Here is a 17,185-nt window from a genome sequence, read left to right on the forward strand (position 1 = left end):
TTTGGTTTTTGTCTTTTTTCTTTGTTGTCTTTGTCTTGTCAAAATGGGTTAGGGTCAGTCGTCTTCGTTGACCCCCTACCAGTCTGGCCCACTTCGAGTGAGGGGAAGGGGAGCTTGATCACCTCCCAGGAAGCCATAGAGCTCCCTTATAGTCAGGAATTGGGAATTAGTTAGGAATTGGGTGGATTGTTTAAACTTTGAGTGAATGTCTGGTGAAAGTGTGTGAGTATGGAGGGAGAGGGCCTGCCCTCTCCTCTCCTTTGTGTGGCTCCACGACTTCAGTTACGGAGTCAGAGTGGGCCTCAACATGCGGTTTCGAGATTTGTCGTATGGCATAACGGTGACTCACCCCCACGTGGAGGTGACCAGGCCCGGGGTTTATATGGGTGCACCTTAGCTAAGACGAACCTAAGCTCCCAAGGGACGCGGCCAGGTGGGCATCTGAGTGAGGATCTGTGAAAACAGGTCACCCCCTCCCTTGTCTGTCTCGCCACCGATCATCATGGGGTAGGGACAAAGTAAACCCACTGTTCTAAATTGCATGATGAAAACTTTAAAAAGGGATTCGATTGAGGAATTATGAGTGAACAGCTGTTTGTTTGGGTGGGACAAGCCAATTTGCTACCGAGAAGGGGAGAATGGATGCAGTCTTAACTCCTCCGGTAGGTTCTCACCAAGACGTTGGTCGAGAATTCTGTTCTGCGACATGGGTGCCAGGAGTGCCCCCATGCCCATCTGGGGAGTTGGGCATTGTTTCATTTATCTGCTCAGCTCCAGTCTGGGCTAGTCTACTGAGAGAGTGTGAGTACGGGTATTTGTCTGTCTTGGCTGCTCATTAACTGGTCTGTGTGAAGTGAGAGCTACTTTGATTTATTCTGCATTTCTGTTGATTTGTCTGGCTAAACATTTGGGCTGGACCCGTAATTGTCTGCAAAAGTCTCTAGCAGCTGCGAGATTTATTTTTCTCAGAGTCTTTTGCTCACTATTACAGAGGGGATCAGCCCCTCTATCAGTTGCTTTTATCTGAGTTGTAAATTCGCTATATTAAATTAAAATTTTGAAGTTCTGGGGTAGATTTAAAGGCTAAAACAAAGGCTGGCTAGGTTCCAAGAGTGCTTGGCTCTGAGATTGCTTATAAGAAAAGCAAGAGAAAAGTCTTTTCAAGTTAACGATTTACTTAGCAAATTAACAAAGTAGTAAATTTCAAAGAACAAAGAACTTGTTATTTATAGTTTTCTTATCTCTTTGGTGGACAGAGACTTCTGGGGGGGGGGGGCAGAGCTTACAGCTCCGCAGGGAGGAGAGATTTACTGGCCCTGACCCTGCCTGTGACATCACAGTCCAACGTGAGCCACCTGAGGAGGAACTAAGGCTGAAGTTATTAACTGTCTATGGACCCCGTTAACCCTGATTGTGTATTTTGTTTGACTTGCCATTTTCAGTTATCCTCATAGAGGACATAACCTGGTCTTTCCCTTCCTCCCTCATCCTGATTCTGACAGCATCTGTAACTGAATTAAAGATCTTTTCTTTCAGGAGGCCCTCCAGGCTTTCAGTCCGCGAGAAATCTCCCTATACTCCTTATCCTCATCTGCTATCTTTCCAGGCCGACCAAGAGTCATTTTTCTCCACAGGTCAGATCCCAGCCTCCGGAAGGGAGGACTACTATAGCAGTAGTCTGTGGTTTTCTCCAAAACTCCCACTGTTTAAAGGGAGACAAACAATTGGACTGGGAGATAGGTTGGAGAGATCAAGAGTAGTAAGAGAGGAGGATTTAAGATCCTCTAAGAGTAAAAAGGAAAAGTCTAGGAGGGAGAGCAGCTAAGGACAGAGTAAGTGGTTAATGCAGAAAAGGGGGGGGGCATCGTCAGTGGGGAGAGCAGGGAGAGATAGTATTTGTTGATTTTTACTTATCTGAACTATGCTGGACTCAAGGCCCCAAGCTACTACTAAGCACAACAAGTTTTTCTCTGCCCCGTTTTGTTCTCTTTAACCCTTCCAATACTAAATTAGACTGATACAATATACTTGAAATTACATAAGGAAGGAAGCACCTGTTCTTAGTAATCTAAGAAATACTGGCTGTTTACTTTATAGTAATCATTAAAGGATTGAGGTTTCTAAGAATAAAGAATTCTAATACATTAAAAAAAAAACTAAACTCCCAGGAGCCAACAGGCAGAGAAACGGAGCCGAAGTCCGCAGTCACCCTGGTGATTTAGAACTGGTTGCTAGGCAGATTCAGCCCCTGAGAGCCAGGACAAAGAAGGGGGGCTGGATGCCCAAGCTGCCTGCAGTGGCCCTAAAAAAACAGCAGCAGCGAGAAAAGTGGGGAATAGCAGAAATTTACCTTACACTAGAGCTGCCCGCTGCTGCCCAGTGAGTAATAAGTGTTTTACAACAAGCAATACAAGACTTGGGCCTTTGGCTTGCTGGCTACAGCAGTTAAAACAGAAGCCAGTGACTGCTACTAGCCTTCCTGCAGCCCCAGGAATAGAGCAGCGAGCCCGGGATCTATGAAAGCTGCAGATAGAACTAGCGAAAGCTCCCTGTTTGCAAATGTACTGAAAGGGTTCAGTACCTGTTGCTGCTTGAAGAGGAGTGGCTGATATCCCCTTCCAGTGCACTCCCTTGAAAGAGGCCTGGTCACTGCTCTGCCACAAAGGGGACTGGTAGGAAGATGAGGATAGCGGGGCCCTGTAACTAATAAACAGGGTTAACAAAAGGGCAAAGAAAAGGACACTCTCCCTGGACCTGGGAGCCATCAGGACTTTGAAATTCTCCAAGAGAGGAGGAGTCTGACTCAGAAACTGGCTGAGACCCCTTGGGTTAGGAGGACCGAAAGCTACATAATGAACTTATATACTGCAGTTTGCTAGGCAGAGGTCCAAACCCAGTTGTATAGGGGTTAAGCTGCCTGTATACAGCAAAACAACCTTCTCCTGTACCAGAATACATTTTAAGGAAATTGGACAGACTGTGTTTGTGGCTAGAAAGAACTGGCTACAATGCACAGCCCTGACAGTGGCCTGCAGAAAAGTGTATAATAGACTTAGATGATGCCTGCATCTTCATGGACATAGCTCCAGAGAGACAAGGACAATTTTGCCTTATGTAGGAAGGTCAAGAATATACGTTAGTCACCTCCCTAACATGTTTGTATAGCCCTACCATATGTCATGTTTAGCAGCAGAAGATTTAGCTGCCTGAAGCGGCCATAGTGCCAATATTATGTTTCATTGTATTAATATGTTATATTAACCTTAATTCTCTTACAGATTTGAATGCAGTTGTCAAAAGGGCAGGTGCCCAACTGGACAAGGAAGAGTACCCATCAGGTTTTGGTCTCTATTGAGAGACAGTTGGCAGCCTGTATACTGTCTTGCAGGCCTGTATGACCATGTCCATGTCAGGGGTGGCACAAACCTCAACTGTAGGAAACTGGGGAAGGCCTGTTTGTAACAGAGGGAAGTAGTAAAGTAGTGAGTACAAGCCCTATGTTACAGGAATTACAGACCCTGTGAGGTCCTGTAACATATGAGACCCTGTAAAGAAATAAAGCACCCTTAGTCTGTTCTGAGAGAGCAAGTCAAATAAGGGGAGCCCTACTACAGGGACAGATAAAACTATCTATTTGAATATAGACACATTGTAAATTTCTTCTTACCATTTGAAGACAGTTATATTACTCTGAAGAGTCCATAAAAAGGACTGACAAGAAAAATCAGAAAATCTAAAAGCAGGTCAGTATATTTTTCTCCTTATATAATTCCTCTGAAATTTGGCAATGCTTAATAAATCATGGCAATACATTTCTTCGCATAGATTCAATAAGACTTGTTCCTAATAATGGTTTTATTAACCGAAAACTTTGACTGGAGTATCATGTTTTAAAGAGACCAGTCTGGACTCTGAAGACTTGAAGCCAATAAGAGTGCCACGGGAAAAGCCTGGTATCCTGATTGGGAGCCCTGAAGATGGCTGGCGCTGGAGCGTCAGGCCAATGCCCTACCGTCACTGATGGTTGGTTAGAGTAGAAGGGGAGCAATAAGGATGCCTTTGCATCCCTGCAGAACCCCCACGCACTCTGGGCCGCAATGAGTAGGAGGGCTACTGAGAAGGGCCTTAAGGCCTAGGACATGGCCCCGGGTAGAGCCACTGCAGGTGAGGAATTCACCTAACTCAGCAGATACTGCAGGCAGGCCTGATGGAAGCTAGATGGCTTGGCTTTCTGGCCCTATGGGGCACATTAAGATTCAATCATAAAATTCCAGCAAAGGTAGTCGGTTACCATTCTTGTTGTGTTTATGCAAACAATTAGGCCAAACTGAATACAGTAAATAAATTAGTATTTTAATAAACGGAAGGATAATTTTAAGGAGAAAAACTCTATTTCAATAGAGGTTATTAAAACTGAAATGTTTTCTTTCCCTTCCACCAAACCATTTGTTACGGTTTGTCTCTGCCAGGTCACAAGCCCACCTCCTTCTGTGCCCAGGCCTCATCGTCCCTCTGACAGACAGCAAGGATCTCTTGGCTCTGAGAGAAAACTCCGTCCCTCCTCAGCAAGAAGCAGTTACAGAAGAAAATTCAACGTCCATTTTCCCTGAAAGAATTCAGAGATAGGATCCTTGAGGTAATATAGAAGGCAGTTAGACAGACATGAGCAGAGCAAGGACGATGGCACTGCCAGATGTAACTAAGTAGGTATGTAAGACAAGGGGACTCCCCAGAAGCAAGAGAGAACCAGTTTGCAGACAAAACAGCCAAAGAGAATGCAAAAAGACCAGTAGGGCCACTTGAAGTACTGGTATCAGTACCACCCCGGAATCTACAGCCAAACCCTGTTTACACTTCAGAAGAAAAGGAAACAGCCACAAAATTACAAGCAAAAGGGACTTCCCAGGGATGGCTACAATTACCAGATGGAAAGCCTTTTGTTCCAGAGGCTTTGGGCCGAATCATCGCCTCCCAGACACACCAAAGTACTCACCTGGGAAGAACCAAACTAGCTGAACTCCTGGGAAGAGAATACTATCACCCAAGATATAGCCAGAAGGTGCTAAATTTGTGCCCAGTCCTTACAGGCACTCCAGACCAGCTCAGCGGCTGTGCACCAAATCACCCCAGCAGCTCATCAGGAAGCCCGCGTGCCCAACCCAAACAGCCCACCTGTGTGTGCCCCTGGTGATTTGGTCTGGGTGAAGCAACACGATCCAGGTACTCTTGAGCCTTGGTGGGAAGGGCCTTTCCAGGTCATCCTAAGCACCCCAACTGTTGTCAAAGTCGGGGGAAAGAAGCCCTGGATTCACCACACACAAATCAAGAAGGCTGAAGACGCATCGGGACAATAGACTGTAGACCCTGTCTCATCCTCCTTTTATGCCTCCTGGTTTTGGCAAGCGGGAATCCCCACCAAGCCCCAGTTTACTCCTGGGAGGCCACCCGCATGATGGATGGTAAAATCATTGGGAAGGCCACCACCTTAGGGCCCCCGAAGCTACATATTGACCTTTGCAAAATATTTGGGAAAGAATGGAACCGGCCCCTCACCATAAGGGGATCTGGGATATTAGGGGGAAATGCCGTGTATATATCTACACAGACATATGGGTATGGAAGCCTTAACCATGAACAAGACCTATGGTGAACCCAGCACTATGTCTGCCCCCGAGAAGGACCCCTGGAGTGTGAGGGTAAAGATGACTTTTACTGTTCCTCTTGGGGCTGTAAAACCTTAGCCCCATGAAAGACCACTGACTAACTACTCCGACAGTAAGGCCTGGGGCACCCACTACCAACAAATCCCTAAAGAAGGCTGGCAGGAAGCAGAATCAATGATTTGATTCCCAATAAGACCAGTAGGGAATGTGCTGGGCTGCATATCTGGCACTTTGGCCAGATGGGGCATGCTGTGCTGTCTGTTCCTAAAACACATAGATAGGAAGGTACTGACATCAGGCCAGGCCTTGAGATATGGTCTCATAGCCCCTTCTCAATATGCTGTACTCTCTGTTCCTAAAACACATAGATAGGAAGGTACTGATACTATACTGTGTCGGGAACTAAGGTTTTGTAACTTTGTGGTTTTTGCAAATAAAAATGCTGTAATTCCTGTAGTCTGCACTGTAGTTCAGCCTCTGCTTTGGCAGGGTGCTGTAACTGTAGTTGCTGGCCAGCTTAATAAAGGCTCCTAAATTTTTATCTGAGTCCTGGTGGTTATTTCCGCAGGTCACCCCATTACAATAAATATCATTATAGCCACTGTACATGGAAGGACCTGACAGGACAGCTGAAGTCATATGCAATATTTCAGCAGTATGATAATTTGTCTCCCATTTGTCCCTATGGCACTGTTAAAATATTCAATTTATGTTGACTGAACAGTCAAATAAATGAACTTAGTGACAATCTCCTCCCATAATGAAAGCCTCTACACAGTCATCTTTCAAAGTCTAGGGTCTGGCCTTCAGTAGAGTACTTTTATTTCCTTTTATATAGTTTGAATTTGGAATCTTCATTTACTATAAAGAAAAACTTGTATTTTCATTTTTTCTAGCAGTGTGTTTCCAGGCATGGGATGGTTACATTGCAGTCAAGCCAGAAACATAAATGCTGAAATTTGATAGTAATGTTTTCCTCTGAAAGTTGCTTCAAGTAAATGAGGTAATTATTGTAAAGGCAAATTGTATATATTTCTCAATATGAGTATTCATGTTTAAACATTTTAAAAAGTTAATAGTGCTCGCTTCAGCAGCACATATACTAAAATTGGAACGATGCAGAGAAGATTAGCATGGTCCCTAAAAAAAAATAAAAAGTTAATAAAAACTATTTCATACTACCTTCTATTCTTAGTCTGGGATATGATAAAATGTGAAAATTCCAATGTGCCTCTAAGAAAAGCTTAATACCTCAAAATTCTTTTATTTATACTACTAGAGGCCCGGTGCATGACATTCGTGCACTGGGGGGTGTGGGGGTCCCTCAGCCCAACCTGCACCCTCTCCAATATGGGAGCCCTCAGGGGAGCCCTCTCCAATCCGGGAGTTTCTGTCTGTCTTTGCAATCATATGAGCGAATTGTCTGAGACCCCAACTCAGTTTGGTTTATTGCTCACAGAATAATAGAGGCATTTTTTTCTTCTTTGCTTCATTGGTAGAGATTTCCTGGAATTTTTAGGATATCTTCCCTTTAATTTTTCCTAGACACTCTAATTTTACTTATGTCTCTCACCTTTGCTTTTCCTCCATCCCCCACTGCAACAGTAACTTGCTCCAGGGTCACTTTGCTCTAGTGTCTAGGAGATCCGTCTGCCATCAGAATTACGATTTCCAGCATTCCTGGTGCTCCCCGCGCTCTGGGCTTCTGCTTCTGGTCCTGGGGCCGGGACAAAAACTACTATTCCCAGAATTCCTGGTGCTCCCCATGATCTTGGTTTTCCCTTCCTGCTCTGACTGTGTCCCATGGCCTCCCACTCTGCCAAGTCCTCCAAGTTGCCAGCTCTCCATCTCTGCTCTCCGTCTGGCGGCTTGGGGAGCCAATTTCCCCAAGCCACTCCACTCTCTGCTGGCTCTCCCACTCTGCTCTCTGCCCAGCGCCTGTGTATGCAAATTAACCTGTCATCTTTGTTGGGTTAATTTGCATACTCACCCCTGATTGGCTGGTGAGCATAGTGGAAGGACAGTCAATTTACATGTTTCTCTTTTATTATATAGGATAGCACATATATTTAGAATGGTGGTAAGGTCAGTGGTTCAAAAAGTGTGGCCCTAGGACCAGCAGCATCAGCATCAGTATCACTTGAAAACTTGTTAGAAATGGAAATGATAAGGATCTACCTCAGACCTACTGAGTCAGTCTATGGGGGTAGGAGTAAAGCAATCTGTGTTTTAACAGCACTCCAGTTATTATATTGTAGGAATAATCTGGAGAACAAAAGGGGCAAACCAAATGCACCATTTGGATTCATGGATGTTACCTAAAAGAACTGATAAATTTTGGAAGAAAGGGTCCATTTATAATCAAATCTGTGAAAATATAAACTTTAGAGTAAGGGGTCTGCTATATTAAGGGCATTGGACACCCTATAGACCAGCAGTTCTCATCCTGTGGGTCGCGACCCCTTTGGGGGTTGAACGACCCTTTCACAGGGGTAGCCTAAGACCATCAGAAATATTTACATATTGCTTTTGTGATTAATCACTATGCTTTAATTATGTTCAAATTGTAACAATGAAATTGGGGGTCACCACAACATGAGGAACTGTATTAGAGGGTCGCGGCATTGGGAAGGTTGAGAACCACTGCTCTAGACCATATACAGTGACATGCAGTCGAAGTAGAGTTTCATTTCACAGAGAGAGGCCAAATCATTCCGAGTCTGCCTTCCAGGATGCAGATAAATATACCACAGACATACTTAATGAGGAGCAAAGCCTGCAAGAACTATCTGCCATTCCCCCAAAGGTAACTCCAAACATGTGCTGTTAAAATTGCTTCTTTTCTAAGGAAAACACTAACTTACAATATATGCATTTTATTACTACTGAAGTACAACATTCTATCACCCACTTTCAACCATCAATGACAAGACTATTCTTTCCAGGAATACATTTATAACCACTATTTTACTTGCTTTGTTATTACATAGATTTAAGAAAAACAGGAAATTTTCTAGCATTTTGACAACTATTTGTCATAAGTATTTGAAATACATGAAAAACGTATTTTAGTAAAGAATATATACAAAACTTCCTGGTATTTTGCTAGAAAAAGTGAAGGCATTAACTGTTTACCTCATTTTTATTTATACTATTCTAAAGAAAAGCTGGTGAGAGAAACTACCCTATCATCAGGTTGCTGTATTTGCCAGAGAAAAGACCAAACCTGGGAGAGAATTTTTACTATAAGTCAAGGGGGAGGAACACTCAGAATCAGATGAATGGAATACTCAGGTCATATCTTTGATTTTATTGAGATGTACAGTTGAAACCTGTACTCCAATAAATTCAATTAAACAAGAAATATATTGTATACTATGGATACATCTATACACAGGCATGTACGTGCACCCATTCTTATTAGAGAATATATTAAAATTATTTCTAACTTGCAAAAAAAAATAATAAAAAGGACAGGGGATATAAGGAAATCATCCGTTTACTACAAATGTGGTATAACTATCTCTTATTTTTATTGTTAGGTCAGTAATTTTGCTCACAATATAAGTGAGAAAGAAAAGAAAACTAAGTTCTTAAACATGAATGTTTATTTGAATGATTACAAGTAAAAATATAAATATTTTGTTTGATCTTGTGTTCATTAACAATGCATCATTATTGGATGATTCAGACTTTAGAGGAAGTCAAAGCAGGGTTTGAATTCTGACTGACAACTACTAGCTATATGAATTTGACCAATTATTAACTTCCCAGATGTGTTTCCTCATCTGAAGAGTACAACTAATCTGTAGGGCTGTTATAAGTATTTGAGATAAATATTTGGGATGTGCCTTAGAGTAGAAGATCATTAAACAGTTATTAAAATATGAAAGAAAATTAATGCCTAGAGAATTGATGTGGGTATATAATCTGCCCAACTGAATTGAAGATTATAACTTTGGGTCTCAGTATCAATAACTAACTTCTGTTTCACCTACACGTTAAATAACTATGAGTTGCAACCCTCCCTTCCATAACACTCACAGAGACAGCAATAAAAAACACACACAAATATTCCCTTAAAATAACATACTGCATATAGAGATAACACTTGGGAGAGGGAAAAAACAATACCACCTTTTATTCACTTCATCCTGTTTCTTCCTCATACTATCATAGCACTTCAAAGTAACATATTTATTGCTACTAAGGTATTATAGATTTGCTTTTCTATGTTAAAGCCTCTCTGTAGTCACCGAATGTAATAGGCTACTTTAGCTAAATATCCTGGGCCATAAACCTTGTTCAATAAGAGCACTTTAATAATATTCTAATCTTGGAATGCAGTTATAAAGATTGATGGCCCCTATATGCTACTTACAAACAAAAATGGCTCTTATGCAATCTTAAAGATATAAAAAATTTAGCATTTGAAAACATGTAAATAATTTCCACATTCTGCTAGTCTATTTTACATACCTGAGCATTTTTTTAGGAATCTGTGATGGAGAAGAATGACTCCTTTTCTTCTTCTCCTCTGAGACCTGTAGTAACTCATCCTGTGTTCCACCCTTCTCCATGATTGCTGACTGGTCTGCTCGGGCCTTACTTTGATTTACACTGGCCTGGCCTTTGGCAGGGTCACACCTGTACATGAAGATGATGGCTGGCTTCTCACTGGATTCTCCTTTTGCCTCTGTGAACCAGTGTTGGTGCTGGACTGGAGGAGGGGGCAGCATGTGGATGACTGTGCCATCCAGACCCACCAGTTTCCCTTTCTCTCGTTCTTTCTCTTTGTTGTCCTCCTCATCTGTTTTCCAACGACGGAAGAAACTTTTAAATGATATCCAGCGTTTAGGTTTTGCATCAGCTGCCCGCCTGCTGCCTTCAGAGTGCAAAACGGATTCAGCTTCTGTTGACCTGGTAGGGCTGGTTGGCTTGGTCCAGTTGGTGAAATGCTTCTGCAAAAGGTTACTTGCGTGGTAAGGGGAGGACGTAGAACGTGGTGGAGGAAAAGGAGGTGATGGCTCACTCTGGGGGTTAATCACTAACTTGGAGGGAGAGGTTGTGACTTGCTTTGCCAGTGTATCTTTTTGTACTTTAGTGGTAAGATTTTCTGTGGTCTGAGGTGCTTCATGCTCACCACTGGAATGAGATGGAAAGAGAGATTTTGGCCGGACTGGTGTACTTTTAGCAACATCAACCTCTGGAGGAATTGCATAAAGCTCTTCCACACTGCAAGTTTTAAGGCCTGACTGGGACATTTCTGGAGGGGACTGTGGGGGTTGAATAGAAGCCACAATTTGAGAAAGCACTATGCTTGCTTTCTCCTTGTTGGTGCTGCCACTCCCCACCATCTGAGACTCCTGAGTGCCTTCTGTTCTGGCAACAGGTTCTTGAGTGGTTCTCTGGCTCTTAGTTGGGGAGCTGTGGTTGGAACTACAGCTTCTCTGTGGGGAAGACAGACTTCTGTTAAGACAGCTGTTAAACTCCTGGACTTTCCGAGCCACTGAGCCCCTTTTACATTCTGTGCTATTTGAAAACCCTTTAGCTTGGGGACAATCAGTGGGGTTGCCAGTGGTATCATCAGACACTTTGCTTGAAGTTTCTATTTCTTCATAAGTATGGCTTATCATACTTGTGTTTTTTTCCTTCACTGAAAGTTCTCCACTTGTTCCAAGAAAACTTTTATAGATGGCTAGATTGTCATATGCATTTGGATTAATTACAATGGGAACTTTGATAGCATTTTTGGAACTCCGAGCATAAGTTGGCTCGTCGTGAATGATAATTGGAAAAGGGGGCATACCAGCATTGTTATAACTATTAAATTTTATTTCAGACAAATTAGGTGACTTAACAGGGATGGTTTTAGAGGAAACATTTGCAGCAATGGGTGAAGTAGGTGCTGATTTGTGACAGTTTTTCCTTGGAGGGACATTTGGCCCAGTTCCGCCACTAATTAATTCCACCTTAGGTATCTTTTGTCGTGGACTGGTACTGGATGTCCATACTTCCTGGTATCGAATTGCACTGGATTTTTGAAAATGGGCACTTATTTGTCCTGATGTTGATATAGGTGATGTCACTGGAGAGTTTGGAGTAGAAGATGAGCTTTTTGTCTTGGGGCTGTAAACAGGGCCCTCGAGGTGCTCACTAACCATTGCTGCTGACACATCTACAACAGTATATGGCTTGCACAACGGCTGCTCAAGGTTCACTATGCGGTAGGGCTTTGCTTGCTCTTGTACAGGAATGAGGTTTATGATTACTGCTTGCCCAGCATTATCTGTAGAGGCTTTTCTTTCTTGATTCTCAGTTTGTACAGCAATCTTGCCATCTTTCTCTTCTAATCGGAGAGCAAGGACTGCTTTGTGTGTCTCTGGAATTTTTTCTGAGATTTTGGATGCTTGTGATGAATCCTCTTGATTGTTACCAGAGAGACTTTCATAATTGGGCTCACTTTCCTTCATGTCCTTAGAATATCCTGGGGTACCAGGAGATATTCCATTAAAGATCTTCTGGGATAAACTACTGGCTGTCTCAGAACGTGATTCTTCTGTTAAAGAAGAATCTGGTGATGTGGAGTCAGATGATGCCACGCTCTGAATGCTTCCTGGTCCATAGGAGACCACAGAATTCTCTTCATAACCATTCAGGATCTCATCATAACTGTCATCGTAGTCTACAGCACAGATTCTCTGCAGAGACTTATTTCGCAGAGGGACAGTATTCCATTTTTTGTCCACATAGAATCGAACAGGAGACAAAGTGTTTGCCCTAAAGTTAGCAAATCGAGGTTGCCCTCTCATACGAATCTCCATGGCCAGCAGCTCTTCATCACTCTCATCCCAGCTTTCATGCTCCTCTTCCATGTTACTGAAAAGTACATCTTCCTCACACTCCTCTCCACTAGAAAACTCTGGGTAACAGAACTGGCCCCCTTCATTACTGATCACTTCTGTGCTCCCACTCAGAATAACATGCTTGCCCTGAGTATCCTTTATCCCACCCATCATGCAACTTGGTGGAAGCTTTCTTTCCAGTGATCGTTTATAGCAATCATTTATTCTTCCTAAGAATATTTCTTTGGCATTTGTTTCATTTACTCTTATCTGAGGAGTAGTATCCAAGCCTGCTATCTCCTTCAACATTTCAGTTAGTCCATTATTGTTACTTGATATCTTCTTTGCACTGTCATTATTGCCAAAAGGTTTAGAAACATGGCCAACTCCTTCAATATCATCTTCATTATTATTATTATTGAGTGGTTTCTGATTCAAGGCTGTCCTGTTTCGGTTCCTCTCTATAATGACAGGTTTGTTCTCACAGGGTCCTTGGATGTTAAGCTCACCATATACACTTTGCCCATCTGCCACCATCATGGTGGGCTTCACAGCTATAGTGGGTTTTTTAGCAACAGGAGGCCGGAAATTTGCAGTGTTCCTGATATGGTGGTTGTTACTGTGATTGGCATTAGTTTTCACATGGCCATGGGTGATGGCTGTCTTCTCAGGGTCAGGAGGGAGCTTGTGCAAGCTTTTAGGTTTAAAGCAATTCTTGCATTCACCAGGTTTCCAAACGTGCTCAGTAAAGCTGTTACAGGCAGACATTTTAGAAAATAGAACTTCACATACAATGCTTCCCTTTCAGTGCATGGCAAAACTTTCAACTGTATCTAGCAGCTCTTGATCTGTAGGGGGAGGAAAAAGAAGAAAATCTAAATGGAAAAGGCACTATGAGGCTTTTCATGATGAATAATATGAAAAAATTGGCTCTGGTCCTTAAATTAAAAGATTTAGAGGAAAAACTAATGAACTCCTTTAGTCAATCAACATTTTGGAAAGTTAGTTATTAAACTATAATTTTATACACTCTCATTGAACTCTATCTAATCTTTTGTTTGATGTCTCTGTGACAATGATACTCTGACTTTCTCCTCCAGGAAATGCCTTTCAAACAGCTATCCACCAACATATCTGACACTTCTTAGTCTATTGTGGGTTCCCTTTCTTCCACTGATCCCTTTAACATTTTGGGTATCTCATAGACTCCTCAAACTCAATGCATTAAAAATTAACCCTCTGGCTATCACTTTTCTCAGCTCTAAGAAACTATTCTATACTAGCCAGCCCGCTTTTACCCGCAAGGCCACCTTCTTCCTCTGTCTTTTATTCTAGTTCAATTAATGTCATCCACCAAGATAGCTAAACTTCAACCTTCAGATCATTCTTGACACCTCTCCCCTCACTTCTAACACCACATCCTACTAACTCGCTAAATTAGTCTTCCCAATTTCATCTATTACATTTCACTAGAACTTATTCTTGCTAGTACCAAACACTGAGTAGTTATTTTGCCTAGATTCCTACAATAGGCTGTTACTTATCTTCATGTCTGTAGTCTCATCCCATTCCAATATAACCTCTCTACCCTTGTTAATCAAACTGTGGTCCTCAGTCAAGTAGTACCAGCCTCAACTTGGAGCTTGTTAGAAAGGTAGTATCTTAAACCTACTGAACCAAAATCTGCATTTTAATGATATTCTCAGGTGATTTCACTGTTCTATACCACCACTGGATTTAACTTTCTAATATGATCATCTTCTTACCTAGCTTAACTATTCTGTGGCTCAATCTTACCTACTGCATTGACTACTAAATGTCATGTGCAGACTAGAGTTTGCTAGCTAAATAAGAACCACCTGGGAAACCACCCTAGTCGTATCTAGTCAATCTCTGAGGGATGAGACTGGGAATCTGACTTTTTAAGTAAGTTCTCCAGGCAATTCTGTGTGTCTTGGGACCTCTAGTTATTGGATGAAATACAAGCCCCCTAGATTGTCTCCTTTCTAGTTCTATGTCTTAAAAATTAAGTAGTCTTATCAAACTCTAAATCCCATTGGGCTACTTGTTTCTCCTATCAAAGTCACTTAGACATACCTCCATTTACAATCACTTTTAATTGTAACTGTTTCCTCATTTCAAGAAGTTTTTGAACTTCTTTAAGGCCCAGGCAATATCTTATTCATCTCTATATATCTAGCATAAGGAACTGAATAAATACTGGTCGATTAAAATGCCGGCTTAAAAGTTAATTTTTTAAAATGAACCTTGTGGGTCTCTTTCTTTCTTAGGCACCATAGTTGCAGACCTTCCCCCAGGATATCATTAGTCTTACATTTCTACTTTAGATATTATAATAAAGTTGGCAGAAGGTATGCACATGTAAGTACCATTTTAGCTGGAAAATTTAACTTCATTCATGTACAGTAACAGGATCCTTGCTTTGGTCAGAAAACTAGGCTTTTTGTCAAGTTTCAGCATGTTTATTAGGAAGGAAAAAATATTGTCTTTAGCAAATATAAACAAAACTAAGTTTCTTGTAAACAATATTCATAGTCCTAGCTGGTTTGGCTCAGTGGATAGAACCTTGGCCTGTGGACCAAAGGGTCCCAGATTCAATTCCAGTCAAGGGCACATATCTTGGTTGAAGGCTCCTCCCTGGCTCAGGCCTTGGTAGGGGCTTGTGTAGGAGGCAACCAATCATTGTGTTTCTCTCATATAAATGTTTCACTCTGTCTTTCCCTCTCTCTTCCACTCTCCCTGAAAATCAATGGAAAAATATCCTTGGGTGAGGATTAATAAAAACGAAACGAAACAAACAATACTCATAAAGTACAAACTTAAAGATCAAAGAATTCCATACAGAGAGCCCAACCACCCAGCCAAATTCTAAGTTCATGATTTGCTGAAGATCATTGAACTGCTCTTTTTAATAAGGTTAAAATATACATATTTCAAGTGTTTGTTTAAAAATTTATTTACTGCTCTTTCAAGTATTCTAAAAGCTATACACCTTAATTGATAAAACTATTTCCTGCTAGTCTAAGACTAGAACATTTTGAATAAGGTGAAGAACAGCATAAAATTAGGATAAATTTAGCTCAGATCATTCAGGGCTTTTAGGCTTTTAAAGATTAGAGTTTATTCTAAGAGCAGTGTGAAGCCACTGAAGGGTTTTAAACTGGGAAACAACATGATACAATCTGCATTTTTAAAAAGATGGCTCTAACCAAAAAATATGAAATACTTAGGTATAAATTTAACAAAATATGTGCAAATTCTAAAATCTATATGCAGAAAACTACAGATGATAAAAGATATCATCTTTTATTTATACCAGTTCTCTTAATATTGTTAAGATGTCAATTGTACCCAAAGTAGATTAAGCATAATTCCAACAAAATTCTGAGCAGGATTTTTTGTACAAATCAATAAGGTGATTCAAAAATTTATATGGAAAAGCAAAGGAACTAGAATAGCCAAAACAATTTTGGAAAAGAACGAAGTTGAAGATTCAGGTTGCCTGACTTCAATACTTAGCACAAAGCAACAATAATCCTGACAACATGGTGGAGGCCAAGGAGAGAAACATAGAATAGGGAAGTGAGGTAAGCAAATTACAGACCATAGGAAAAATCTAGCCTATCTATCACCAGTTTTTGTATGTTCCTAAGATAAGGATGTTTTTAAATTTATATATATGGATGAAAAAATAAAAAGAATAATCTTTAGTGACAAGTGAAAATTATAAGAAATTCAAATTTCAGTACCCATAAATAAATCATTATTGGAACATATCTAGACTCATTTATTTACATTGTCCATAGCAAATTTTATGCCACAGTAAAGAGTTGAATAGCTATGACAGACTCTATGTGGCTCTCTCATCACTTTGCAGTGCTTTTCGGCACTCTACAAATTGCAGCATTTTCACTGCTACATGTATCACCTTTGTGAAAAAATATTTTTCAAAGATAAAAATATGTAAAATTTTATTATAAATATGCATTACTAGATGAACCATTTGTATTAAATTTTGATGAGAAGAAACACTAATTTTGAACCCCTATTAAGCAAAATGTTATCCCCACCAATCCCATTCTTCTTATTAGTAGACCTGTGTTACAAAATTGTACTCATTATTATATTTGTAATTGAATGTATTGGGATGACATTGGTTAATAAAATTACACAGGTTTCATCTATACAATTCTACAATGCATCATCTGTATATTGTATTGCACGTTTAACAGTTATATTTTAAATTCTGTCAAAAAATTCATGGAAATTTATTTTTTCTCTTGTTATACAAGTATCTACATAATATCTTGGATTTTGCCTTTTGACCTACAAAACTTAAAGTATATACTATCTGGTGCTTCTCAGAAAAAGTTTGTTAATCCATGACATAGATCACAGCAGATACAGAACAGAATACAGTCCAGAAATAGACCCATGCAAATACAGGCTACTGATTTTTGACACGGCCAAAAGAATATTCTTTTCAATAAATTTGCTAGAACAACTGGATATCCCTAAGCAACAAAATTATCTTGATCTCACATCCCACGAACAAAAATTAACTCAAAATGGATCACAGATCTAAGGATAAAACGGAAAGCTTTAAACTGTTAGAACAGGAGAGAATCTTTGTAACCATGGTTAGGTAGAGTTCTT

The 17,185-nt window shown here is 40.8% G+C and overlaps 1 protein-coding gene and 1 non-coding gene across 7 annotated transcripts in view; one reads left to right on the forward strand and one right to left on the reverse strand.

Annotated features, from left to right (window-relative positions):
• PEAK1 (pseudopodium enriched atypical kinase 1) overlaps window positions 1–17,185 on the reverse strand; it is a 159,162-nt gene that overhangs the window by 108,141 nt on the left and 33,836 nt on the right. For all 6 annotated transcript variants that reach the window (XM_070429781.1, XM_070429802.1, XM_070429763.1 and 3 more), the window contains exon 2: window positions 10,143–13,356. In XM_070429781.1, coding sequence (XP_070285882.1) covers window positions 10,143–13,276 — 3,134 coding nt within the window. In that variant the 5' untranslated portion in view covers window positions 13,277–13,356. The remainder of the gene's footprint in view (window positions 1–10,142; window positions 13,357–17,185) is intronic.
• On the forward strand, window positions 6,742–6,848 carry LOC139000378 (U6 spliceosomal RNA). Its single transcript, XR_011469574.1, has one exon. It is a non-coding gene; the product is annotated as a U6 spliceosomal RNA (small nuclear RNA).

This window comes from Myotis yumanensis, unplaced genomic scaffold (genome assembly GCF_028538775.1).
Source record: "Myotis yumanensis isolate MYYU_CA2020_CCGP unplaced genomic scaffold, mMyoYum1.0.hap1 SCAF_1, whole genome shotgun sequence".
NCBI lineage: Eukaryota > Metazoa > Chordata > Mammalia > Chiroptera > Vespertilionidae > Myotis > Myotis yumanensis.